Genomic DNA, 27,859 nt, shown 5'->3' on the forward strand with positions numbered 1-27,859 from the left:
CCCCTAATTGCTCCCAACGAGCTGATTGGTACCTTGCATGGCAGCCTTTCACCGTTGGTGTGTGAGTGTGTGTGTGAATGGGTGAATGGGAGGCATCAATTGTAAAGTGCTTTGGATAAAAGCACTATATAAATGCAGTCCATTTACCATTATTAGTAATAATAATAATAATAATAATAATAATATCATTATCACTGAATTGCTGCAGGCTTGACCTGGAATGCTGCTACCTGTCGCTAAATAACTCCAGATACACAATCATTACCATACATTACATTACCGACACATAATCAGTGCATTACATTACACATTCGGCGAAATGGCAAAATCAGCACCACAAACACATTCTTTTGGAAAGTTCATAAAATTTTACGGATTTGAATATTTTGAGTTTAACCTTGGCAGTGCAGAAATAATACCTATACGTAGTATGACACATGTAACTGTAAAACAGCGTGCAGGAGAGGATGACTAATGAAGCCGACAGGCTAAGACGAAGACAAATCTGACAGCGAGTACGCTCAGCCACCCCTGGCCTTTTGGGGCCTAAGCAGGATCCTCCCCCCCCATACTGTAGCCCACTCCAGTCAGTACAGCCCAATCGTGAAAGTTACAGGCTCGATAAGCATTCGTATGTGCACACATGCAACTAAGCATGCAAAGTTAGACATATGAGCTGCTACAGTACCTACAATGTTAAAAAAAAAATAAAACAGAAAACAAGGTAGGCTATTTGTATTTAAACACACACACACACATATTATTTTTTGGGTCACTGGGACCCTAAGCAGTTGTAATATGTGGCTTCCCTGGTGGAAATTCCATCTTGTTTCCAGCCTGGTGCAGTTGGTTAACATAGTAAGCATGCTGGAAAGACATTGTCCAGCTGGTGAGCCAGGTTGATACAGACAACAGACCATCACCCAATTCCAGATGGTCTCCAGCCTGAACATAAGTTAGCTCCAGCTGGACTCCATCTTAGCCGCTGGTAGCTGCAATTTCCGCCACGGCTGTTTACGTCGCAAATACACTCTAGGGTTATAGAACAAATGGCTTTCAGATACTCTGAATTACTCCACCGATTGTAATTTGATTGTCACTATAACTGTACGTCACAACAATTTAAAAAACAAAACAAAACAATGTACACAGACAGGGTAAGCGAGGGTCTGGGTGGAATGGAATGATAGAAACGCATCAGCCCCCCTCCTGACATAACATTCCTATGGTTTTGTGAACTTCCTCTCACGCGGACGGGAAACTCGCATGAATGTACAAAGTAGAAGACTTCGTTTGCGGAGACGAGTAGATCAGGCTGATTCTAATAATGTATAGTGAACGATTTGAGCTAAAATGAACAGATCAATGTGACCGTAATTTAAAATGTTATGTTAGAACTTTGTGGTATGCGCATTTCCTTTATAAATACGACGACATGGTATATAATTTGAATATGTGTAAGTCCCATTTCAGCCCTTTTTCGTTGCCATATCATATTTCAGTCAGACCACTACGTTAATGCAGTATAAAGTAATAAATAATTATTAATCTTCTACTCTGTAAATGCGAGAGTTAATACACGAATCCTCCAAATATTTATAATGATAGGTTGCGATTAGTAAAGGCTGTTGACCGTTGGAAAAATTAAAATATAGATCAGGTGCGCAGAAGCGCCAGCTTATGATTTCATATTGACATCTAATCTTAATAGTTCAATTAGCCTTTGTTCGACCTGACACTTAAAGGCATAATTTCAGCTGACGGTTCAGCATGTCGCCAGTGAAGGCATTTCCCCAAAGCTGAACCAGTATTAGTAACTACATGTTTAGTAAATTAAGCCAGACTAATTTCCGGAACAAAAATCTGAATTCATACCGTTCGTGAATTGCACGCTCCAGATGTAGACACTATATCCTCTGGTCTACATCAATACATTTCATTTAATAAAACTTGGATACGTGATAAACTAAATCTATAGCTATTTTCAAACAGAATATTTGGTACTTTTATTTTGAAAATCGCATCTCTTTGTGGTTACAGGAAGTATATATAGGCTATATTATGCATGTGATCTTTTTTAATCAAAGACTGTACACGATAATTTACAAAAATAAAGTCAAGGAAAATTTACCATGGAGATGTTCAATAAGCAAAAGACCCTGACAATGCGGAAAAAACTTATTGGGTAAGTTGCTTTTGCTGGCGAGCAAGTAGGACTAAATGCTTTGTGAATAGCGGTTTATAGCGGAATAGAAAGTTTAACCAACAAACCAATATTATACATTAGCCTACGGTGTTTTTGTCAGAAGTTAACATGATGATAGTTAGGCTACTGTCATTACTGATATTCAAGTGGAACTTGTGTTTTCACCGATAAACTTACGGCAGTGGCAAGTCATTTTGTGTACCTGTCTTTTTTTGAAGGCAATCTTGCCGGCTTTTTTACTCGGATGATCCAGTGAAGATAGTTAGAGCTCGCGGACAGTATTTATACGACGAGAATGGGACGAAGTACCTGGACTGCATCAGCAATGTTCATCACGGTAGGGGTTAAGTAAAAAAAAAAAAAAAATTTTTAAGTGATGAAAGTTAGTCTCAATATAAGTGTCAGGAAGCAGGCAACGACCCAGACTTAACCATCAAGAACGTTTTTCTCGTATTTGAACTTTTTTGTATTATCATTATTTATTTTTTGTTGTAGCCTTTGTGTAATGGTATTTTAAAACCGTGAGAAATGCATTATATCAATAATAATAATAATAATAATAATATAGCCACATCTGGTCTATAAATTAATTGATATAATGCACGTGCGAAAAGTGAAAAACGATAGCATATTACGTCTAAAGGAGATAAATTGGAAACGTGTGAACTACATGTCCCAGTATTCTCAGCAGAAGTGACGTGTGCCGAAGATTCAGAACTAAAAAAGTTGTTGACTAGGTCTCACTAACATTTCTTTTTATAATTGTGGATTCCAATCTCTCCACTATTAACACAGTGGTGTAATTACACTGTGTTAATCCTTGTAGTTTGGACTAAATGGACTGCATTTATATAGCGCTTTTATCCAAAGCGCTTTACAATTGATGCCTCTCATTCGCCAGAGCAGTTAGGGGTTAGATGTCTTGCTCAAGGACACTTCGCCACGCCCAGGGTGGGGTTTGAACCGGCAACCCTCCGACTGCCAGACAATCGCTCTCACCTCCTGAGCTATGTTGCCCCCAATATAAATATAAAGAAACCATATGTGGCATCACGGATCAACAGCTTAGAAAACTGGCTGGGTTTTTATCTTCAGTAGACCATAGAAGGCATTGCCCAAAAAAAAAAAATTTATGATTATGATTATGGCACAAAACTGTTCTCTGACCTTTGATTGCACCAAACTGAAATGAATGATTAACGTATATAAGGTCACCAAGATTTAAGAAAGGATATTATGTTACATTTGTTTTGAAGAAGTTGTGGACAAATAGTACCTCTAAGTTGATTTCTTGTAACTGGGGGGGAGGGGGGGGCGGGGGGTGTTGCATAACCTTTGACCTTTCCCTTCTGCGCAGTGGGGCACTGCCATCCAGCCATTACCAAGGCTGCGGCTGCTCAGATGGAACTCCTGAACACCAACACGCGTTTCCTGCACGACAACATTGTCCGTTACGCCGACCGCCTCGCCGCCACCCTCCCGGACAAGCTCTGCGTCTTCTACTTTGTGAACTCTGGGTAAAGCCCCACTCAACCGCCCCACCCCCCCCACCCCCCCACCCCCCCACCCACCCAAACCCCCAGCAGAACGTTTACATTCCATATGAAATTAGTTTGATTTCGGGCCACTTCCCTAAACCCTGTGGAAGCTGGTTAGCGGGGTCGTTTCTTGGGGGCTGGGCGGGCGACGTTCGGACGAAAGCTTCTCGGCGTGACGGGAGGGTCCCAGTGGGCAGCTTGAGCTTGTGTAAACTCTCTGTTGTCCCACAGGTCAGAAGCCAACGATCTTGCCCTGCGCTTGGCTCGCCAGTACAGCCGCCACGAGGACGTGATCGTGCTGGACCAGTAAGGCCCGGGGGGGGCGGGTGGGGGGGGGGGGGCATTAACACTTAGGCATGCTGTAAATTCGTACTCACAAGCTTTTCACTAACCATTTTATTGTAAATGATAAAGGCCCTTTGCAATCAATCCAAAACCACGATAAATTCTTTTATTCTCCACCACAGGAGAATTTGGGGCAGTGCAGTTTATATAGTACAGCACATTGCAGGAAAGTTTATTTTTATCCTAAAAGCAAAAAAGTTCCAATACTGCCCTCCACAGGAGGATGTGGTATAGGTCTTACATTTATATGTACTTACGTACAGTAAGTTACTCTGAATAAGAGCATCTGTTAATAGCCTAAATATGAATATAAACGGTCCTTTAAAGACCATGTAGTTTGCATGTTTCTTAATGGACTACTAATCAAAAGTGAACTTCAAATGAATATGCACACAGAGGGGCCAAGCCACGATGTTTAACGCATCTCAAGGGAACTGTGTTATTATTTTCCAGTTCATACCGTTGAAATAAGGAGCAAGTATACATCTTCACCTTGTGGCTTAATGAACAGTTAATGAAAAGTGATTATTACACAGGATCTTTACATTGTACTCACAGTTTACTCACAGTGTACTCACAGTTTACTCACAGTGTACTCACAGTTTACTCACAGTGTACTCACAGTTTACTCACAGTTTACTCACAGTTTACTCACAGTGTACTCACAGTTTACTCACAGTTTACTCACAGTGTACTCACAGTTTACTCACAGTTTACTCACAGTGTACTCACAGTGTACTCACAGTTTACTCACAGTTTACTCACAGTGTACTCACAGTTTACTCACAGTGTACTCACAGTAACCCCACCCAACTCCCCTGATTTCAACAGCACCCGTTAATCACAGATGTGTCAAATGTTTTTTGTTTTTTCTTCTTCCCCCTCACAAGTGCATACCATGGACATCTGACGTCACTGATTGACATCAGTCCCTACAAGTTCAGGAAACTGGGGGGGCAGAAAGAATGGGTTCACGTGGTGTGTAACTGTTTGGGGGTTCTCTTATTGCTATTTATTTTTTTGGGGTTTCTTATTGCTCTTTATTGCTATTTACCTTTTGGGGGTTCCCTTATTGCTATTCACTTTTTTGGGGTTCTCTTATTGCTGTTCACTTTTTGTGATTCTTATTGCTCTTATTGCTATTTTTACTTGTTTATCACAGCTGCCTCTAACAAGGGACTGCTTCTGCCAGTGTCACCAGGGAAATGCAGAATCATACTGTGCATAATCACATAAAAACGCCAAAAGTAGTGCATGCAGGACTTGGTCAAAAAAGATTCACGTAATACATAATAAATCATAAATTCTTTATTTTCCTTGGTGAACTCATCTCGTATATATGATCAATCATGACTCTTGAGTTGCATATGCATTTCAACATAATACAGGACTATAGTGCATTCTAAAGTAAATATGTCACAGTAGATATAGATTTTATGAAGAGCATGCATGAGCGAACCATTTTCTAGTTACGTAAAGGGTAAATGTCTTATTAGTTGGATTAGTTGGTTATTTTTCTCATTTTTTAATAAGCTCTCTGTTCCCTCACAGGCCCCGCTCCCTGACACCTATAGGGGGCGCTATAGGGAGGACCACCCAGACCCTGCCCAAGCCTATGCAGATACTGTGAAGGATCTGATAGAAGAGGTTCAGAAGAAAGGCCGCAAGGTGTGCACACGCTCACTGCACATGCTCAGTGCACACCCTCACTGCACATGCTCAGTGCACACGCTCACTGCACATGCTCAGTGCACACCCTCACTGCACATGCTCAGTGCACACGCTCACTGCACATGCTCAGTGCACACCCTCACTGCACATGCTCAGTGCACAGGCTCACTGCATGAGGCGCCCATGATTATGTTACAACCAAGGTGCATCAACCTAAGCAGCACTGTAGTATGGTGGATAGGGAACTTGGTTTGTAACTTGGGTTAGAGTATCAACGGTTGCAGGTTTGATTCTCATAGGACACTGCCGCTGTGCCCTTGACCAAATACTTAACCTGAATTGCTTCAGGATATATCTCGCTGTATAAATGGACACTATGTAAACAAAAACATTTTTTAAAGCAAAAAATCTATGCAAGTCACCCTGCATAATAGCATCTGCTAAGTGTCTCTAATGACCACCTCTAATGGAGACACTTGGATTAACCTGAAAGGTCTTTGCGCTTTTCCTTCTGCAGATTTCTGCTTTTTTCGTGGAGACTTTGCCCAGCGTCGGAGGCCAGATCATACCCCCCACCGGATATTTCCAGAAGGTTGCAGAGTAAGTATCGCTCCTGAACTGCCACCGCCGCGCTTGTGCGGATGTCTGGGCTGGCCACTGAACCAGGAAACCCCGTTCCGTACAGGGTGCAGATACGCCTGGCGCAGTTCTCTCACAGTGGTGAATGATACCTTTGACCTGAATGCTGTGAATCATTGACTCCTGAAAGGCTCACAATGGTACTTAGCACTGAAGACATAAGGAAGTGTAGTCAGCCATGGAAAACCAAAACACAGCGGAACTGATAGTATAAGAGGACTGGCTGTTGACTACTCTGTGTAAAAGTGTTCTGTAGTAATTTTAATCATTTGATGAACACGCGTCGTTCCTCTAACATGGATCTCCTTTCATACGTCCCTTCAAGAGTAAATTTATAGCCTGATATTTATGCCAGATAATAAGAACAAATATACATAAGTGCTCCAATTCAAAATGAGGGGTTGGTTTTTTTTTTTTTTTTTTTTAAATGCTGCTTGCATGAACAAAAACTATGGGGGCATGTGGGTCCTTTTTTATTCGTAATATAGGTGTGTAAATATTTCATTCACCAAACTGTCCATGTAAAGCAAGGTGTTATGTTTAGTGTTTATGTGATTTCGGAGGGGGGGGGGGCACTCAGACTTGCAGTGCACGGTCATGGTGCCGAAACGTTTTTACCTTGGGGGTGGGGTCCCTCCTCCTCTGCAGGCACGTGCATGCGGCGGGGGGGCTGTTCGTGGCGGACGAGGTGCAGGCGGGGTTCGGACGGGCGGGCACCCACTTCTGGGGGTTCCAGCTGCAGGGCGAGGACTTCTGCCCCGACATCGTGACCATGGGCAAGCCCATGGGCAACGGGCACCCGGTGGCATGCGTGGCCACCACGCAGGAGGTCGCCAGCGCCTTCACCGCCAACGGCGTGGAGTACTTCAACACGGTGAGCCGCGCCCGCCCGCCCCCACACCTGTGACCACCTGTTACCTGTGCTCTGTGAGGGGGGGTGAGTTAGTGTTCTGTGGGGGGGTGTGAGTTGTGTTCTGTGGGGCTTTGAGTCAGTGCTGTGGGGGGTGGGTTCAGTGTTCTGTGGGGGTGAGAGTTCAGTGCTCTGTGACGGGGGGGGGTAGAGTTCAGTGTCTGGGGGGTGTGGGTCAGTGCTCTGTGAGGGTGGGGGTGGGTCAGTGTCTGTGGGGAGGTGTGAGTTGTGTTCTGTGGGGCTTTGAGTCAGTGCTGGGGGGGGGGTGTGAGTCAGAGTTCTGTGGGGGGGGGTGTGGGTCAGTGTGGTTCAGTGTCTGTGGGGAGGGGGGGGGGTGGGTCAGTGTGGGTCAGTGTCTGTGGGGAGGGGGGGTGGGTCAGTGTGGGTCGGTGTCTGTCACTGCTCGTCTGTGTGTGTCCGTAGTTTGGCGGAAACCCCGTGTCGTGTGCGATCGGGCTGGCGGTTCTGGACGTGATCGAGGAGGAGAACCTGCGGGGGAACGCCAGGGACGTGGGAGCTCGCCTCCGGAGCCTTCTGCAGGGCCTGATGGCCAAACACCCCCTCATTGGCCACGTGCGGTACGGACACATTACATCGCCGCCACGTCATTGGTCGAAAACAGCCAGCCAGTGGGGAAAAGGCAGGAGTGAATGAATTCATGAATCAGTGCATATATATAGCACTTTTCTGAACGCCCGAAGTGCTTTACAGTGATGAGTGGGAACACCTCACCCACCACCAATGAGTAGCCCCCACCTGGGTGAGGAGGATACTTTGAGACCTGAAGTGCTCATCATTTTAATAACAGCACCAGGGTTATGGGTTTTGCAGACGCAGCCCAGAGTTACGGTGAAGCTACACATCCCACCACGAGGAGAGAATCTGTACTCACCTCCATTCTCATCGACGGGCGATTCTTTGCGTCTGCAAAGCATGCTGGGACAGCTGGCGATGCGAGGCAAGCCGGCGAATAGACCGGAAGGACGGGGAACACGGCGCGATAGCCAATCAGATTTAAAAGATCCCGCATGTCAACTGTCGCATTTTTTAAATTTTTTATTGCGCCCACAAGCGACCGACCGTGGGAGGTGAGAGCGAAGCCAAGCGCGGTCTCCTGGTCGGAGGACGTGCGGCTTCACCTTTAGCATCACCTGTACCGCCTGCCTCAGATTTCCCCTTCCAGGTGTTATTTACTGTGGAGCCTCCAGACCAGGTCTCCACTGCGAAAGCGCTTGTGTATCTTGGCGAGCGTGCGTATGGACAGCAGAGCCAGCATTAGCAAGCGCCCGTACACACAGCTCGGCATTCCAAATTGGGAAGCAAATGCTGGGAAAGGCCCCCTCTCCCCCAAATTATAAGACACCCCCCTCCCCTCCTCTCCCCCGTGTGTTTTGCGCAGAGGCGCCGGGCTGTTCGTGGGGATGGAGCTGGTGACGGACCGGGAGAAACGCACCCCGGCCAGCGCGGTCGCCGCGCAGCTGGTGAACAGGTGAGGAAACGCCCGCGAAACGCGTCCCGCTGAACGCGTCCCGCTACGCCACGCCGGGGGGGTCACACCGGCGCCTTCTCTGCACCCGTTACTCAAATCACAGCCCTCGAGGTCCAAGACCTGCTGGTTCTCCACCCTCCCTTTACCTGGGAGTCAGGTGTGAACAGTCTGGCCAATCAGTGGCACTAAATGTTCAGTTAATTACCTGGGGGAAAAGAAAACCAGGGCTGGATTTGGATTTGAGGTCCAGATTTGAGTATCCATGCTCTACACGTCTTAAAGACATTTTAAAGTGTGCATTTACACGCGCAAATAAAACCAACAGCCCAACAGATCAAGCAGCTGGCGACAAGTCGCCCTGGGGCAGCCCAGGCAGGTGAACTCTGGTTAAAGTCCATTTGTGGAAGTATAACCCAACGGCTAGAGAACTGGGCTCGGACCCGATTCCCAGGTGGGGCGCCACTGTTTGTACCCTTGATGAAGGTACTTAACCATCGGTAAAAATGTCCAGAAGCAGAAACTGCGCAGTCTGCTGAAGCACTGGAATGAAAGCATTTGGAAATTGATCGCGTTTTTGCCAGGGCACCCTTGAGGTTAGGAAGCAGTTTAAATGCCTTTTAAATGGCGTTGCTTCTCCACTCACCCCACCCTGATCGAGGACCGGTTACGACCGGGGGGGGACCAAACGAGCGGAATCTCAGCCCCGGGGGGAGGATAGCGAGTACAGCATTACTGCCCCCCAAGGCCCGATTTTAGAGTCACTGGCCTGGCCGTTTTCTAGAAGCTTCCATCGGCCGCACGCACGCACGCACACGCACTCCGATCCGAGCTCGCACTCGTTAACCGAGGTCCTCCGACTTTCAACCAGGATGAAGGAGGAAAGGATCGTCCTCAGCACGGACGGACCCGACGAGAACGTCGTCAAGTTCAAACCCCCGATGTGCTTCAGCGCGGCCGACGCGGAGCTCGTGGCTGAGAAAATAGACCACATTCTCACAGGTGAGACGCACCCCCCCCCCCAACCTGCAACCCCCCCGAAAAATCGCCAAACAACCTGGATTTTAACTGCATGCATTTGCGGTGTGAATACATCCTAACCAGCGTTCCATACCTTGTGTGTTCAGGTATGGAGTCGGAGAGACAAAAGACAGGAGACCGCGTTTGAGGTTCGTAATATCCTGCAGATTGCAATTTAATTGCAACAGACATGTTACAAAATACTTGCATTTCAAAGTACCAGAGGTAGTAACTGCTGAATTCCCTACTCCTCCTGAAGGTGGCGCCAAATGGTTAAGTGCAGATGCAAACAGAGATGTGGGGGGGGTTTCAGACCATCAAATTCATCCAACTAAAAGCTACACACTGTCTGTTCCAGAAGGTTCCTGACCAAGGCAACTTGAAATTGGGCTCCCAACCCCTGGCTGCCGCCTCCACAGAGCAGATTGGTGCATTAAGACATTTGCCAAGAGGGTTTATGATCATTTTTTTTGTATGAATTCAATCACAGTATTAATGAAGTATGAACCACTCCATACAATGAAGTGGCAGAACTGGAAACTGCACACCAGTGATGTCAGTTAATTAAACGGGTTAACCCATAATGCTTTGCTTCACTGAGTTCAAGACCTTCACTACTCTCAGGTGAATCAGAGGCTTACCTGACAGAACCCAAGGAGCCATGTCTTTGCAGTAAGAGCTAGGTGTGCCTGAAGAGCAGGTACACCACTGAAAGCATACAACCCTTACAGCAGGTTCACACCATCACGCACCCCCTACCTGAGCAGAACACTCTGCCATGTTTCACAGGTACAGGCACAGCACGGTACACATTCTGTGTTTATCTTGTGGGACAGGGTCACCTCACACAATGTGTACATTCAAATTGCGATTAAAAGCCCGTTTCTATGGCTGCACGACAGAAGCTGGGTTTTTCCAAACATACGGTAACTTGTGTCCAGGGCCTGCCGATGTTAACCATTGATGCGCATCGTGGTTAAAAAAACAAATCTAAACCAGAAAGGAGTCTAGATGCATGTTACATTAAGGAGAAAAAAAAGAGAGAAAAAAAAAGGAAAAGATCAAGCTCGAGAATTTGCTCCAGAATCCCCATTCCTGCGTTGCTTTTAAAAGCAACGCCTAATCAGGCTCTTTAAGTAGCAACAAGTTGTTAAAACCCCACAGTAACCACTGGTTTTTAAAAAAGAAAAAAAAGAGCCATTATCAAAAAGGCATAATTGGTAACAACCACAAAACCATTACGGGTATTGATAAATAAAAAGGATCCACACGTATAATATAAACCAAAAAGTTTATTTCTAACAATTTGCCCAAGACACTAGAGGAATGAGTTTCCAGAGAGAGGGGGGGTGCCCTCCTGCATACACATAGCTGACGGTTATAAGTTTAACGCTATCAAAGCCACTTTCAATTGCAGACAAAAAAAAATAAAATTTAAAAATAGTTTTGGTAAAACTCCTTAAAAGCCAAAAGGAAAGAAAAGGGAAAGCTGGCTTGCCCTCTACTAGTCGACTGCTGACATTCACTTGACAAGCGTACAGTGAAATCTTTGATTTAAGTCTTAATCCCTTTTTTTTTTTTTTTTTTTTTTAATTTTTTTAAATCTTACCCAGTCCCCACAGGTCTGTTGCCATGCAACTTGCAGACGCTCGGCACAAGGAGAAAAGGAAATGAAAACTAAAAGTCTAGAAACACCAAAGGAAAAAAAAAAAAAATAAAGAAAAAAAATTCATCGTTTTTATTTCCAGAGCACTTGGCTGCTCCGATCTCGTCTGTGGTAGACATGTAAAATACAACCTTACAATACATTAGATTCAAAGGTACCAAAAAGTACAGTAAAAATAACACTTCCATCTCTGGAAATGTGTATGGACACAAAAAAAAAACAATATAAAATAAAAAGTGGAAAAGTGACATTTGCTTCCCCATATCCTCACTTGATCTGTACAAATGGGGGCAACGAGTCTAATTCTGCCAACTCCAAAGGATAGTCAGACCCCCGCGTTCGATGTAGCTGGACCTCAGGCTCTTGCTCTTAATTACTTTAGTCCTTGAAAGAGGAGGAGGAGGAGAAATTAAATAACATTTTGCAAGCTGCTTGCACGCAAAACAAATGCTGACAAAATGCACGAAAGAAAAAAAAAGGAAAAGAAAAAAAGAAAAAGCAAAAGTTTAATAAGCATGTGGAAAGACCAGAAGCATCAGACAGGGTTAATTATGCTTGTTAGTGACGAATCCCTCGAAAGAGAGGGAAATCAGGGCTTAGAGGAGCAACTAACTTTCATACAAGCACTTTAATTTCCCCAAATAGCACAAAGCCCCACTGCCGTAACATGGCCCACCATCTTCTCAACCCTTATTGATCAAGTAGTGTTTGTAGAGATGCAGCTTTGTTTTTTTTTCCTTTTTATAATTATCGTTTTATTTATTTATTTTTTTTAAATATGCACTTCCTACGGCCGAAACAGCACCGAGCTCGTGTGGCAAGTCAAGTTTAACAAAGGGCATGGGAGAATAAACACTGGACTTGGTGACATGGGAACAGAATCTCTTAAAGATTACTGCACGTGATGCCCCGCCCCACTCCGCTCCCCCCCCCTCCTCCAAAAAACTGGAAAACACGATCCGGATTGGAACGATCAGACATGAGGGAAATTTGGCGCTTTCCAAAGCGTTGACAAGCGCGAAACGGCTAAGCTACATCATACCACCATACACGATGCCAAAATGCATACCTGCACTACATGTGATCAGTATGGCTTGTAGCTACTCTGGTGGCCTCCACGTCTCGGAGTTTTCCCATAGCTTGTATTGCCCTGGTCTGCAGGATGAGAGAGAGAGGCCTGAGTGCTTTTGTGCAAAAAGACAAAATTAAAAACAACTGGCAGGTAAAACGGCTGGCGGCAGCGCACACTCACTGTAGTCGTATCCGCCGCCGTAGCCATAGTAACCCGCGGAGTAGTCGTAGTTTCCGTAGCCGCCGTAGCCGCCGTATCCCTGCTGGCCACCGTAACCGTAGCCTTGGTTACCATAGCCCTGATTCCAGTAATTGTTGTAGCCCTGGTTCCAGTTCTGGTTCTGGCCTGGAGAGGAGAAAAGAAAAGGGGGGGGCGTGTTCAGCCACAGGTCGAGCGCCAAAACCGATCCAAAATCATCCAGGGGGGCACCGGGACACTTACCGCCACGACCCCTCCCTCTTCCGTAGCCACCTCCGCGGCCGCCAAACTGCTGCTGCTGATACACTTCCTTGGGCTGGGCGATTTTTATCTCACACTGGAAGAAGGCGGCGGCACCGTTAGACAGAACGGAGCGCGTGCAGCTTCCCGAAATAAGCAATTTAATAAACACTGAATAGAAAGTGCAACTGTAAAAACTACCAAATGGAACTATGCAATCAGTTAACTTTAAAACACACACACACACACACACACACACACACACACACCTAACACATTAAAACACACACACCTAACACATTATCTAATGGATATTATGCATTACACCTAAAGAGCACAATGAAGGGAAAAAATGAAAATATACATACAAGGCCATCTTTTCCGTTTGTTACCTTGCTTCCACTAACGTTATGGTATTTCTTTTCAAGAACTTTTTTGACAGGAGATTCTTCTTTGAATGTTATGAAGACAAACCCCCTCCTCTTGTTTGTTTTTGGGTCCATTGGAAGCTCAATGGATTCAATCTGCAAGGCACACAAACGAGGGTTAGAAAATCTCGGCACAGTTTTTTTTAAAAGTCACTCCACAGTAAAATACAATAGAGATCAGAAAATTAGGCGATTAAATGCACTGCATGGGATGCAGTTGCACACAATCTGAAAAAGGGACCCAGATATAGGCAGAGGACCCATTCTGCAAGCTGATCCCATTTCAGCAGTTAGTCGGCCTAAATGGTTATACTGAAGTAATGCGGAATCTACTGAGAAAATACTCTCATTAGACCAGCATGTGAAGACATACAGTCCAGATGTGTACATTATACAGTACATCCATAGCAGCTATGCAATGCCAAATAGACACGTCCAGCAGGAGCGACTGACCTCTCCAAAGGTTCCAAAATACTCCCGGATTTTTTCCTCTGTTGTTTCAGGGTTCAGACCACCTACAAATATTTTCTTGACTGGTTCTTTTTTCATTGCCATGGCCTTCTTTGGGTCAATTTGCCGTCCGTCTAGCCTGTGTTCCTTCTGTTCGAGTACCTGATTAAACAGAAAACAAAAATTAAATAAAATGGTGCCATAGTGTCAACTTATTAAATTATTGACAATCACAATCCTGTACGGCTGACGTATATAGAGTCAAATCTGGAATATTGAGAACTCACCTTCTCTACACTGGCGGCCTCTTTGAAGAGAATAAACCCAAAGCCTCTTGATCTCCCGGTGTTGGGGTCCATCTTTATGGTGCAATCTGTGACTTCACCGAACTTTGAGAAGTAGTCTTTAAGATCCTTCTTACTGGTGTCCCAGCTAAGTCCACCAACAAACATTTTCCTGAAAAGAGGTGAGGTACATTACACGACGCGCCTGAACGACAGGATCTGGTAAACAACGTGTGCACGACTTGTTCGCCATGCGAAGCTGTCTTTGTTCGGGTGAAAAAAAGTACACACTGGGAAAAGCACACCCATATTAACAGCAGTCAAACTAAAATGGGGGGGGGGTAACTGTTGCAAACCCACAACCCTAGCGCCCATCCCCCCATTCAAGCGGCACATGGCGCCAACAAAGACGGCAAGAACAAAGGCGATTCCCCGGCCGCAAACCTTTCATGCACAGCTCTGTTACATAAACCGCTCTGATCCTTTGCGCCGAAACATTCCTGTTGCGAGGGTTTCCCCCCCTCAACCCAAATACGAGCACTTTACAGCGTACTTACCCCGCATCTTCCTCGCTCTTGCTTGCGTTGATCTGGCCTCCCTCCGCAGCACCGTTCTGCGAGTCCCCCTCCGCCGTCGCGTCCTCCGCTTCGGCATCGGCTTCTGTTTCCCCCTCACCCTCGCCCTCGCCCTCACCCTCCGGTTCGGCCTCTTCTGCCCCTGCCTCTGCCTCTATCTCTGCCTCTGGTTCTACATCTGCCTCTGGTTCTACATCTGCATCGGCATCTGCCTCCGCTTCTGCTTCTTCTGCATCTTCTGCTTCTTCTTCTTCTTCTTCCTCGGCAACGGCTTCGGTCTGTTCCGTAGTCTCAGCTCCGTTCAGGTCCTCCTCCTCTTCGTGGCCATTTTCGGAGGTTTCCATGAATTGCTGCTCGGTATCAGACATGATGGTACTGTGAACCCCTTTATCTGTAACAAAAGAAAATGGGGTTGAACCCAAAACCGAGCACGATTCAGCTAGCTGCACGGCCACTCTTTTTAAAATGTACATGCTAGCCAGCTCGTTAGCCTTGTTGTGCATGGTAACCTAACGTTAGCCGCTATCGCTATCACCATTTTGCCCACAAGCAATCACACTTAGAGCCTCAAAATCGGTACGTTTTGAGCATTAATTACATATGTGATGTGTACGATGCTTCGTAAAGCAGTTTGCTTTTGTTCCGTAAGCATACTCGTAGTTGCACAGACATGTATAAACTGCTTAACTAAACAATGTAAGTTAGCCAGCTAGCTAACTCGCTTACGTAATAGCCAATTTAGCCAGCTAGCTGGCCGAAAGGCCGCGTTCGATGTAAGTTCTATTATGGATAAACATCACCGCGGTGAAGGAGGCCCGCGCATAATTCCGAATTGTTCGTACGGCTTCCGGAAACAATTAATTGCTTAATTAATTACAATTATATTTAAGACAAAACAGGCAAAAAGCCGCTTACTGCTCTAACAATCGAAGACCGCTCTCCAAGATGGATTCTCCCTTACAATGCCAACTCGTGGCAGACTTTATACCACCGGATAGACCACTGCTTTAATAAAGAAAGTCTCGATTTGGTACTTGGTATTGTCAATCATTATGACCATGTCTTTCGATTGGACTGCGTCCCCAAGCACCCGCCCACAGAGCGCTTTGGTTTACTGTGTTTTTATTTAAAGTGTTTGGGATCCCTTATAACTACGTTATAAATTTAAATGCCTAGTAACGGTCATCTTATAAACGAATTGAATTCAGATTTTTAGACCAAAAATCTTGCACGTTAACATCCCATACCTCCTTATATGTCGTTTCTTTTGTAGGCTTGCTGGCCGGACGTATTACAAATGAAAATGGCTACCACTACCATGTTACACATGGGATTTCAAGACTAGCTACACGCCCATTTTCAGTTCTAGCCTACAAGATGAACTTGTGAGCTGCATCGGGTAACTATGTTCTTTTTGCGATGTGTGGGCTACCTTAAGTAAGTTTTCAGCCCACCGAAGACGACAACGTTCTGCATTATGAAAGACATTATTTGCAGTTAAGTTGTATCCAAACGTATTCATTGAATACGGACGGACAGAGATGTAGCATGTAGATGTAACTACACATTGTTTTAACCATGACCGGTTGTCTTACAGTAGCCTACTATAGTGCAGAAACATTACTTTAAAGTACAGTACCGAGTGAAGTCACCTATGTCCTGGCTTTCAACAAATAAATGATGCTAGTTTGTACGTTTTGAGAACCGAGAAACCTAGCTTCCTTGCTAAATTGAAAAAAAAAATGTGGAAGAGCACAACCTGTACAATGGACATGCGCATTACTGTCTGAAAGAGGGAAAAGGAACGTACTGTTCCCACGCCGCTCTCGGTCATTTCTGCAAACCAACTTTCTCGTATACAGAGTTACAACTAACTAAACTATTCCACATGGCGCCGCAAGTTGTGTGCAGCCGAAAATTATCTTGACTGAATATGATTAAACTGATTGTTCACCCTGTTGTGTCTTCTTGTTTTGTTTAAATATATCTCGAGGCTGTTTACAGTAACTTACAAACTTTCACAGGCATGATATCCAAGAAAATACATTTAAGGCTTCCAACACAGGTCGGAAATAATTTGCATGCATTAGTAACAATAAGGCTGCTTGGATTTTCAAGTTATTCCTAAAAAATGCAGTATTTTAATGTAAAATATTAAACTATTACACTGCATTGTATTCGTACTCGATTTTGTTTTATTTAAAATTCATATTTAGTTTGTTACCATTTAGATTACGACACTGAATTCCGTCCCTGGTTTACATCCCCAGACAACTATCTTATATAACACATATAGTCCTGTGTAAAATGTGCCTTCACGCTCTTATACAAGAACATTAAATCATCGTTAATATCAGCTAGTGATGAGAAAACGCAAACATGAAGTCTTCTCAGTATTCTTATTGTAGTACAATTGTTCAGTCTTCCAGTTTTCTCACTGTGTTATAGGCCAGTTGTCAAGTCTTCCCAGTGTCCTCGGTCTATTATTAACCTCTGCCAGGCCAGTTGGTCAGTTTGAGACCCCACAATTCTGTTGTGTATTCCACAGGAACACCTCCACCTTTCCAGCAAAATACAACGTTTCCAGACCCACACACACACACACACACAAACATACAGTATATACATACACAGAGGAGCTTCCCTGATCAGTGCCATTAAAATGCAAGAGCACCTGTATGATAAATCCTTTTTACTAGCTGAACCTTTACTTTACCTTGTCAAAGTAGCTTCACATTTGATGTGAAGCCATCTTGTCATACTGAAGTTGAGAGCACTCTTCTTACATTCACACCATTTCATAGATGCTTCTACAGTATAACAGCATCTACCAAATTGTGTGAATGCAAATATGACTTTAACTCTTTCCTTTAAACTCCATATACAGAATCTGTGCAATGAATGTAAACCTGAAAAGCTGCACTGCTTACGTAAATGCACCAATTCCTAAAGGTAGAAACTGAAATGTGTGAATTCTTTGCTGTTGTCTTGTTTTAATACTTGTTTGCATTCTCAAACGGCCAAGGGATATTTTTTAAAAAAAGATTCTTGAAAAAAATTTGCAAAAAAAAAAAAAAAAAAAAGCCTGTATCAGCTTTCTCACTTGGCCAAACGCCAGGTTTTCAGTGGGCGGGGTTAACTGGGTGTTAGTTATGTAACAAAAACTGTAAATCCAGTGAGATCGTTTCTACATGTAATATGTAAATGATGCGCTTGCCCCTTTTGTGCAGGTAAGGCAAGCTAAGTGGAAAATGCCTAAGCAGTGCCCCTTCACAGAAAGCAATATCCTTTTTTCTTTTCACAAAAATGAAGCGAACTAATTCCACGTTAAACTACGCGGTCGTTCCCGGCACTGTACTTCCCTCTAGGGCTTTCAACACACTTGTTCCTGGTTTTGGTTATACACTTCGTTGTACGTCGCTGTGGATAAGAGCGTCTGCCAAATGCCTGTTATGTAATGTAACTACAATAAATGGGTTTTGTTTCTGTACCCCACTGACACTGCAATATTACAATAACCCGTACAGTTAGTATTTGCAGTGCCAATTTTCTCCTGGAACTTGTCGTAGAATGCCATGGATCGGTAAGTAGGACTACCGTTAGCTAGCCACAATTAAACAGCTTTCAAGCGTAGACATGTGGAATCAAAGACTTTCTTCATTCTGGTGTAATGACTGGAGTTTGAGACTCTGATAGAGTGTAATGTTAGAGTCAATAGCTCAGTGTTACAACGTTATTATGCATTGAATGAACTTCAGGTGCCCTGCGATAGATTGCCGGTCTGTCCAGGGTGTATTCCTGCCTCTCGCACAATGTACGCTGGGATAGGCTCCAGCACCCCCCGCGACCCTGCTCAGGATAAGCGGGTCTAGATAATGGATGGATGATCTTCAGGTTTAGCTATACAATGGTAAAGCCCAGTTTATGTTGCTTTCTCTCATTTTGTCTGGTAGTGTACAGTTACTACTCTAACCTAGCTAGCGATGAGGGATGGTTTGCATATGACGCGTTTTAGAGATCTGAATGTTAATGAGCGGAGGATACATGCCCACTCTGTCCTTGTCTACTGAACAGGCCACAATAATCTCATAGTGTTTATTACAATTTAATGGTTATAATTGGGTTAAAAGTTCAGTTGCCTGGACCTTTAAGCTCTCCTGTTGTCGGGACAACACATCACATACAAGGTGTGCAGAAAATGCTACTTGTACACTTTTCTTCCTATGGGGCTAACACAAGTGTAACACATACTGTACTTTCAGTTAATGCACAGTCATATTACAATACAAATCTGACAGGCAAGACACCTGTTGCATTGAGTATAGCATCGCAGACTTTTGAAAAATATATTTTATTTGGTTTTTTGGAAACCATTCCTTATAATTTAAAAATGAATCCTCTCTTCATATAACTGTTGCTCTCACGTGTGGCTTACTGTTTTTGCAGATCTTTCCAGTCTACTGTGTTTCTTCTGTCATCCCAACATCAGACACTTTAGGCTTGTTGGGATTGTTCTCTACCAGCCAGCCCGCCAGCCAGGTCTTTTGTAGAAGGGGCGAAAAGACGAAAAGGAAATGCATGATTAAATTAGAATCCACAGGCTGAATAAGATCTGAACCAGGTAAAAAAAAAAAAGGTAAGTTACTCACGAAAGGGTCTGCTGGTTTCCACTTGCAAAGCTCAGTCAGGCCAGCTAGCAGCGTGGGGTTGACAAACCTGCTCAGGTAGTCTTTGGCTGACTCGCCCTTAGGAATGGGCTCAATCACAGCTGAGCGGAAGCAGAGGGATCGCACAGTGAAAACTGCGCATTCACACAGGCCTCTTCACAAACTCGGCACTTTATGTAATCATTAAATACGAAAATACAATTTAAAAAACTGTCTAGGGACTGTGATCAACGTGCATGTAATTACATCCAACTTGATGCATCGTATAGGTCTTGGGACTAACAAATCAAGCATCAAACAAAAGCGTTGTTTTATGTTTAACCGCTAAAAGTACTGAAACATAATACATGAATCTGATCATTTTTAGGAAGTAAATATTATATAAACGAATCAACATGAACTCGTATGATGCAAAGGCGCCTAACACATAAGTTTGTTTTCATATTTTAATAGAAAGAAACTTTTTTTAATTTTTATTTTAGTGTACTGTACTCACAGCTGGGAAACATGTATTTGATCTCCCTCTCCATGGCAGAGAAGCTCTCGCTGCCGTGCACAGCGTTCCGCAGGTCTGAGGTGCCATATCTGGCCCGGAGGCTGCAGCAGGAGACCAACACGCACACACACGCGCACACACACACGCATATGCATACACACACATACACGTATACACATACACACACACGCACACACGCACACACATATGCGTACACACACATACACGTATACACATACGCACACACACGCACACGCACACGCATACACATACGCACACACACACACGCACATACACATACGCACACACACGCACACGCACACACACACACGCATATGCATACACACACATACACGTATACACACACACACGCACATGCATATACACATACACACAAGCACGCATATGCATACACACACATACACGTATACACATATGCACACACATGCACACGCACACACACACATACACACATGCACGCATATGCATACACACACACATACGCACACACATGCACACGCACATGCACACGCATCAGCTGGACGAACTAATGCACCGTGTCATCCTACCGGCTGTGTGTGTCTCTCAGGTCTGTTGGGTAGGACTCTATTGAGACTACATTTTTCACAGACTGTAAAAGTTTTTAAAAGAAACACACTGTGGTGCGCTGTCAAGACTTCAGACTACATGTCACATTCACGGCACTTAGCAGACGCTCTTGTCCAGAGCAACTTACACAGTTCACGTTCTTTTATGAACAATCAATTCATATGGCTGTATATTTACGGAAACAATTCAGGTTAGATACCCCGACCGTTACAATACACTGCTGGCCCAGACCGAGGTACATACATTGAAAGATCAGTGTCTATGTCCCCAAAAATGTAATGTACAAACATGATGTTCTCTGATAAAGATGAAAATCAGTGTATATTAAGACCACAAATGCAGTCTGCCAAAATATGTGAATCTTCAATCTTGTCTTTGGACAAATATTTTGAGCATGGGAGTTTGATTAATGCAGTTACAGTGGCATGGATGTTTATTAACGGATCTATCTACCAGTGTGGGTGTGTCTCTCTGGCTTTGGAGACGTTGGCAGGTCCAATCATGGCCTTCCAGGATGCGATGCAGTTGTCCCGGGCCAGTACTAGCGCCATGATTGGTCCAGAGCTCATGAACGCGGTCAGGCTGGGGAAGAACAGTTTGCCGTACTGCTCTGCATAGAAGTCACTGCACTGCTCCGGACTCAACTGTAGTTTCCGCTTCTGTTAAATGAAAAGACAGGAAGACAGTTATGCTACTGTACACTGTATCTCCCCAGTGTCACTGTATCTTTGTCTATCTTTATAAACGATCAAGAGATTGATGAAAATTAGGGATTCAGAGTCCACACAAACATACACTGTGTGCGTAAACTCAAATCTTCAAGAGTTAAGTATTTACCCTTGACATTACATTTTCTGTTAAGAAACAGTTCAATAATTACTATTTATCAAGTTAAATGCAGTCGTTCCTACAATTATTGTACGGTTACATTGGTCTGACCTGCAGGATAGTAAATCCCGATCGGAGAATGATGTCCTCGATTTCGTCTGCTTTGTGAACGGCGTCCGGTTTGATCAGTGCCAAGGTCCTTTCCACATAGATGTGAGGATGGGGCATCTGTTGCAGTGGCGTCTCATCCATCGTTCAGTAATACTAACGCGTGTTATACAAATGTCAAGCTGAAACAAACATAAAACGCTCATTTATAACGTACTATAATTACTTAATAGGCAAGTAACGTTAAAAAAACTAAAGATGTAGCCAGATAGCTCGCTTTACTTAGACTAGCTCTAACTTCGTTTTAGTCTCCCGTGTTAGCTGACAAACCAACGGTAGCTAAATCAACTAAAACTCATAGTCGGCTGGCAACATTCGTTCTTTCTTGCAGCGTGGAAATTTCAGTGAAATAAATAAAATAAAGTTAGCTAAGGGTTGAAAAGTTAATAGTCGAGTTACTTACCGAAACCTACTTCTTGGAGACCTATTTTAAGTATGAGTTGACATCGTTGCCTGGATACAAGCTGAGATCTACGGAAAGCCCTTTAGGTAAAACTTATATGCACCAAATAAGCACCTTCCGATAGATGTCGTGATCCCGCTAACTCTTTGAAATGGCTAATGTATTGAATAGCCCACATATTGAAAGATGTTTAATCTCCACCTCAGAAATGCACCAAACCACTCAAGTAAGCATTATTAGATCAATACATGATTAAAATTGTATAAAATATGCAATCAATCAACCTTCAACCTATTGAACTGTATGGTTAGGTTAAACATTTGAGGTCAGAGAACAGCACTTGTGACCATAACGATTCAGATTGTATATTTGCTCTTATTCAGGCAAATAAAAACATGATTTTGAGGCAACTCAACCAGCGGTACATTGAACAGGGACACAAAGTTTATAAGATAGATATTAAAGGTCTTCATTTCTTACAAGCATGAGACTTGTGCACATTCTGAAGTTGCCAGGTTTGCCTGCATAAAGTTAACTGTTTCAGAGATCAGCAGTGGTCATGGAGGAGGGAAAATGTTCTCGCAGAATCTCTTACTGGCTTCTATTTTGTGTTCAGCCATGTTATTGAGAGGAGATGACAGTACATTCAATCAGATGATTGGTTTACAGCAAATCACTATGTTTTTAAATAATTTTTCTCATCTTTCCCAAGTTTGTTCAGGCTGTAAGAGTAGTGCGATGGATCTTACAGCTTCACACAGTTGTCAATATAAAACAATATTTTCTCCTTCCATTTTGTTTTCACGCCTCAGCTAAACAAAGAAACCACTATGCGCACCTTGAGTGCACACAAACAAGCTCTCCTCCAGTACACGAGCAGTTAGCTGACACTTTTCACTGTTAGACCGTTCAATACCTACACCGCACTTTGAAGAGTTCAAACAAAAAGACAATTAACCAATGTATTCTTTAAAGTTTTTTATTATTCAACACTGATAGATCCTATAAAAAAGACTTTATCGGGTTCCAATGGTGACCTGCCAAACTCTGATCAGGTTGTCAGTGTAGCCAGCAAACAGCGTCTGCAGAAAAAACAAACAAGCAAAATAAAAAATAAAAACCTTTAACACAGTGGCATTTCTCTAAACCAGAACATTCTTGCATTACTGCATGCACAGGAGCACTGCACTGAAATGCTTTTCTCTGGGAGTTTTGGCAGATGACTAAACTAATATGTCTATGAAATACTCCTCATATTCGCAAGACATATCCCAAGCGGAATTCTGGGATTTTTTTTTTTTTTGAATGGGTACTACAATCACAGAAAGTTCTGATGTCACAATGGCCACAGCAGTCATGTGACCCATAAGCAATAGCAGAGCATGGGTGGGTCCACCTTACCTGTCCGTCAGCAGACCAGGCCAGTGAGGTGCACTGTGGAGGCTCCGCCTTGCTGTTAGTGCTGATCACTTCCTGTCTCAGCTCATCAACAATGATCTTACCCTCCAGGTCCTGGAGAAGAGGGGAAAGAGAGAGAGGGGAAAGTGGGTGACAGACACAGAAACAAACAGTCTGCCGCACATTTTTTAACATATACAATCTTCACAATATACCTACAAAAATTAAGATGAACTGTCCACTTCAAAACATGGGACGTGGAAGGGATGTTTAAAGAGTTTGTGTTTTAAGTGATCAGTAGGGGATGGTTCAATCTAGGTTCAACCTCTCAGAGGGGGCTGCGCTCAGAAACAGCCTCTTTGTCATCATTTGAACTCAGATGGCATTGTCAGTTTCATCACCGCTGCTACAATGCGCGCGTATGTGTACACCCGTGTGAACGCCACATGGAGATGCATGCGTATGGTGTAATGGGGCTGTGCTGTCCTCTCTCACCCAGATCTTGATGCTGGGCCCGGTGGCGGCACACAGCCAGTAACGGTTGGGGCTGAAGCAGAGGGCGTTGATGATGTCACCGCTGTCCAAGGTGTACAGGTGCTTCCCCTCGTTCAGGTCCCACAGCATAGCCTGTCCGTCCTGTGGAGGAGAGGCCAGGTGAGGTTCCCATTCAACAGATCCCTTAACAGACACCAGACTGTGGGGCCCATCCACACACTGGTACAGAGCCTTAACAGACACCAGACCGTGGGGCCCATCCACACACTGGTACAGAGCCTTAACAGATACCAGACCGTGGGGCCCATCCACACACTGGTACAGAGCCTTAACAGATACCAGACCATGGGGCCCATCCACACACTGGAACAGAGCCTTAACAGATACCAGACCATGGGGCCCATCCACACACTGGAACAGAGCCTTAACAGATACCAGACTGTGGGGCCAATCAGTAATCACCTTTCATAACAAGGCTTCTTTTACAAACCGGCAAGCAACGCCGGGCGAATTCAGCATCCTAGAACAGACTACATAGTAAATGCTAATTAACTTGCTAACTGCTTGCAAAAGAATAGGCAAGAAGAACCTTCTAGGAAAATCTACTGACCTACAGGAGCATGTGGCAGTTTGCACTCAGAAACAGCCTCTTTATCATCACAGTGACACAGACGGCATAGTTTCATCACGGTTTTCTCACTGCGTTGCATACAGCATTGCACACAACCACCTTTTCAGACACGACCTCAATGTTTAAAAATAATTATTCAACACTTCTCGAGGGACGCATCTGCACAACTCCACCGATTTGATCCTAGCTTCACTCATCTGCAGACCCAGCGGTGGTTTTCAAATACCTAAACTGAATCTACAGGAGCCCTGGCAACTCAGACCATTGACCTCCCCGCCTTCCCAGCATACCTTGCCACCGGAAGCACACAGGGAGCCGTCAGGAGAGACGGTGACTGTGTTCAGGTATCCGGTGTGACCAATGTGATTGGTCTTCAGCTTGCAGTTGGCCAGATTCCACACCTAGGAGCACAAAAGACCGAAAACATGTTGACAAGACAACGACAGATTTTGCTGGCGTTCTGCGCATGCAGTGTCATGATACTACACAACTAAATGCAATATTCTCTCCCCCACACTGACAGGTCTACCATACATCTCATCTCTGATTAAATAAAAACAATTAACCAAACGCAGCGCCGCGCTTGGCCTCCCATCATAATTGCAGGACTTGTCGTCACAGCCCGGGGGCTCAGGCGATAGGACCGTGAGTTTTGTAATCACCGGGACGGCCTTGCGCGGCGCGCGTTTCGGCAAAGCCGGGTTCGGAAAGGCAAACGGCGGCGCGGACGGCGGGAGGACGGGCTCGTACCTTCACCATCTTGTCCCAGCCGCAGGACACGATGATGGGGTTGCTGCTGTTCGGGGAGAAGCGCACGCAGGAGACCCACTCAGAGTGGCTCTCGTCCTGTGGAAGACACACGGGGGGGGAGGTCAAAGGTGAGGTGGGTTACACTTCCTTCTTACCCTAACTCACATTTACCTTCACATATGACAAATATGAACTCAAAGAGCCACAGTAAAATCACCATCAGAATAAAGAAGAAAGAAAAAAAGGTTAATCTAGTTTAAACCATTTTATTCAGTTGAGATTTTTAATGTTTTTCCCCCCCCTTCTTCTATTGCCCACTACAGGAGGATTTGGCTTTGGCCAACTTGGGCTGTCAATCAGAAGTGAACTTTGAAAGTCAACACAAAACAGTCAAACCAGGTCAGACCTTCAGTTCTTGTTTTAAAATGATGTTTTGGATCAAAAACAAATTTTCTTTCCATAATTTAATCTAATCAATCATCTATTTTATGGGATAATAAACATTTTGATACGGATGAAAAATGACTGCAGATGGTCTTTAAGGCAGAAAATCACAGTACACAATAATAAATGTACTTGCACAGCACCTTTTACTACATGGATTGCAGCACAAAGTGCTTTACAGCACACAGACACAAAGCATGTGTAAAATATCCCTTCATGATAGCAATAAAAATAATACATTTCAACCCCTTCCACCCCATGTACTGAGGAAACTACAGTTCCCAGAATGCCCTTGCGTGGTCCTCTCACCTGGATGGTGTACTTGCAGACTCCCAGGGTGTTCCACAGCTTGATGGTCTTGTCGCGCGAGCCGGACACGATCTGGCGGTTATCGGCGGAGAAGGCCACGCTCAGGACGTCCTTGCTGTGGCCGATAAACTGCCGGGTGGAGACACCCCTGTTGGGACGTGCCAAAAAATAGAACAGGGGAATGAAGCTCCATCAACCTGCACTGCCCTCCAAAGATTAAACTGACACCTCAGCGAACCGCATGGGGGTTCCCCAGTCACAAATTTTACAGGGCTCCCTCTCACCCCCCTCACTCACTGGGTCAGATCCCACAGGCGAAGGGTCCCGTCCCAGGACCCGGACAGGGCGAACTGGCCGTCGGAGGAGATGACCACGTCGCTGACGAAGTGGGAGTGGCCTCGCAGCGCCTTCTGCGGGATTCCGTAGTTGGTCTCGTCGCGGGTCAGCTTCCACATGATGATAGACCTGTCTACACACCCGGGGACAGGCGCGCAAGCGTGTTGACAAGAGGACACAGATTCTACTGGTGTTCTGCGCATGCAGTGTCATGATACTACATAACTAAATGCAATATTCTCTCCCCAACACTGACAGGTCTACCAAAGTCTACCACACATCTCATCTCTGATTAAATAAAAACGACTAACCCAACGCAGCGCTGCGCTTGGCCTCCCATCATAATTGCAGGACTTGTCGTCAGAGCCCGGGGGCTCAGGCGATAGGACCGTGAGTTTTTGTAATCACCGGGACGGCCTTGCGCGCGATTCGGCAAAGCCGGGTTCGGAAAGGCAAACGGTCTCGTACCTCGTAGGCCAGTACACACAGTACAGGCCAGTGCCCACAGCACGGACCAGTACACACAACTAGAAGCTCCCGAAAACTGACTGACACGTACTTAATCAGAACGTCACCTCGTTTTGAATTTTGGCCAGCCTGCCACCCATTTTTGCAGTTACCAAGGCTCCCTCTGTTGGTTTAACTTTGCCTTTTAATGGCAGAGCCATGGCCTTTTAGCACTATAAAAATCTTCGACAACAGTAGACTGCAAGAGCGCTGGGTAACAACTCTACTGCAGAAGTCGGTAATTCCGGATATTAAGTCCGATATTACACCGGTGGAACCGATACAGTCTCCGAGAGATTTCTAAAATTCTTAATTATAACACGTGCTTACGCCACATCGGATGGACGAGCAAGAAGCATTTGACGTTAGCAAGCCAAATCACAGTACGCAAAGCTACGTAGTCAGAATAGAAATGGTTACAAGCGACAAACCACGTAGCAATGCTGGCTTTAAAAATGCATCAAATAATACTTAAATGTAGTCACGCAAGCGACTAGTTTATAAGTGGCAATGCTAGCTAACCCTAGCCACAAAGTCTGAGAGAGTATCCGGCGCAATGATGGCGGCGGCCAGGTTACCTCTTGAGGCAGACAGAATCATATCGGGAAATTGAGGGGTCGTGGCGATCTGGGTGACCCAACCATTATGGCCCTTCAGGGTCCCCCTCAAAGTCATCTGCTCGGTCATTTTGAGGAAGGTAAATGGTGCCTTTAAGTGAGGATGGAGTCGGATTAAGACGGAGGGCCACAGACGCCCTGTTCCTCTCGCAATCAGGCACAGGAAAAGAGGGAGACGTGACCCGGAAACAGAAATAAAAGAGCGGCGGGGGTCAACGTGCAGCAGCATGCTGGGAAAAATAATTCGAGGGCAGATCAGATCTGTCTCTTCTATGCACCGACCTGAGCTTGTTCATGGTCTTCTGTGGCGTTGTAGATGAAATGTCGGCAATATAACTAGTGAAGATTTGTGTTTTATTTTATGATAAATATACTTAGTTTAAAAAAAAATCTCAAACAGCATATATTCTACTATGCTGAAACCAAAACTACAAGGAATATTAATTAAAATATTTTCACTGAACTATGAAATA

General features: G+C 44.7%; 4 protein-coding genes across 8 annotated transcripts; 1 reads left to right on the forward strand and 3 right to left on the reverse strand.

The window, feature by feature from the left end:
- The first annotated feature begins 2,030 nt into the window (after positions 1–2,030).
- Positions 2,031–10,874, forward strand: LOC135249814 (5-phosphohydroxy-L-lysine phospho-lyase-like). Of its 2 annotated transcripts, none has more exons than XM_064325402.1 (13): positions 2,031–2,185; positions 2,425–2,543; positions 3,564–3,723; positions 3,976–4,050; positions 4,980–5,067; positions 5,641–5,757; positions 6,278–6,360; positions 7,048–7,273; positions 7,733–7,887; positions 8,709–8,798; positions 9,667–9,797; positions 9,923–9,964; positions 10,174–10,874. In XM_064325402.1, the coding sequence occupies exons 1-12, from the start codon at positions 2,133–2,135 to the stop codon at positions 9,961–9,963; spliced, it is 1,338 nt and encodes a 445-aa protein (XP_064181472.1). In that variant the 5' UTR covers positions 2,031–2,132; the 3' UTR covers position 9,964; positions 10,174–10,874. The 2 variants fall into 2 exon arrangements, with proteins under 2 accessions (XP_064181472.1, XP_064181473.1); XM_064325403.1 differs by having other exon boundaries at positions 10,177–10,874.
- Positions 10,875–11,384: 510 nt separating this feature from the next.
- LOC135249816 (heterogeneous nuclear ribonucleoprotein A/B-like) lies at positions 11,385–15,804 on the reverse strand. Of its 4 annotated transcripts, none has more exons than XM_064325406.1 (9): positions 15,644–15,804; positions 14,711–15,119; positions 14,157–14,325; positions 13,873–14,031; positions 13,384–13,515; positions 12,995–13,088; positions 12,734–12,898; positions 12,551–12,636; positions 11,385–11,865 (listed from the first exon to the last, which is right to left on the reverse strand). In XM_064325406.1, the coding sequence occupies exons 2-8, from the start codon at positions 15,094–15,096 to the stop codon at positions 12,566–12,568; spliced, it is 1,176 nt and encodes a 391-aa protein (XP_064181476.1). In that variant the 5' UTR covers positions 15,097–15,119; positions 15,644–15,804; the 3' UTR covers positions 11,385–11,865; positions 12,551–12,565. The 4 variants fall into 4 exon arrangements, with proteins under 4 accessions (XP_064181476.1, XP_064181474.1, XP_064181477.1 ...); XM_064325404.1 differs by having other exon boundaries at positions 13,360–13,515; positions 15,644–15,803; XM_064325407.1 differs by lacking the exon at positions 12,551–12,636 and having other exon boundaries at positions 13,360–13,515.
- Positions 15,805–19,060: 3,256 nt separating this feature from the next.
- nme5 (NME/NM23 family member 5) lies at positions 19,061–22,036 on the reverse strand. The gene is made up of 6 exons (XM_064325410.1): positions 21,900–22,036; positions 21,440–21,618; positions 20,954–21,159; positions 19,892–19,992; positions 19,378–19,496; positions 19,061–19,269 (listed from the first exon to the last, which is right to left on the reverse strand). The coding sequence occupies exons 2-6, from the start codon at positions 21,578–21,580 to the stop codon at positions 19,186–19,188; spliced, it is 651 nt and encodes a 216-aa protein (XP_064181480.1). The 5' UTR covers positions 21,581–21,618; positions 21,900–22,036; the 3' UTR covers positions 19,061–19,185.
- An 828-nt stretch (positions 22,037–22,864) lies between these two features.
- LOC135249817 (small ribosomal subunit protein RACK1-like) lies at positions 22,865–27,562 on the reverse strand. The gene is made up of 8 exons (XM_064325409.1): positions 27,348–27,562; positions 26,224–26,395; positions 25,927–26,074; positions 25,174–25,269; positions 24,714–24,824; positions 23,793–23,933; positions 23,301–23,411; positions 22,865–22,981 (listed from the first exon to the last, which is right to left on the reverse strand). The coding sequence occupies exons 1-8, from the start codon at positions 27,454–27,456 to the stop codon at positions 22,916–22,918; spliced, it is 954 nt and encodes a 317-aa protein (XP_064181479.1). The 5' UTR covers positions 27,457–27,562; the 3' UTR covers positions 22,865–22,915.
- Between the last annotated feature and the right edge of the window lie 297 nt (positions 27,563–27,859).

The sequence above is a fragment of the Anguilla rostrata genome, chromosome 3 (assembly GCF_018555375.3).
Source record: "Anguilla rostrata isolate EN2019 chromosome 3, ASM1855537v3, whole genome shotgun sequence".
In the NCBI taxonomy this organism is placed as follows: domain Eukaryota; kingdom Metazoa; phylum Chordata; class Actinopteri; order Anguilliformes; family Anguillidae; genus Anguilla; species Anguilla rostrata.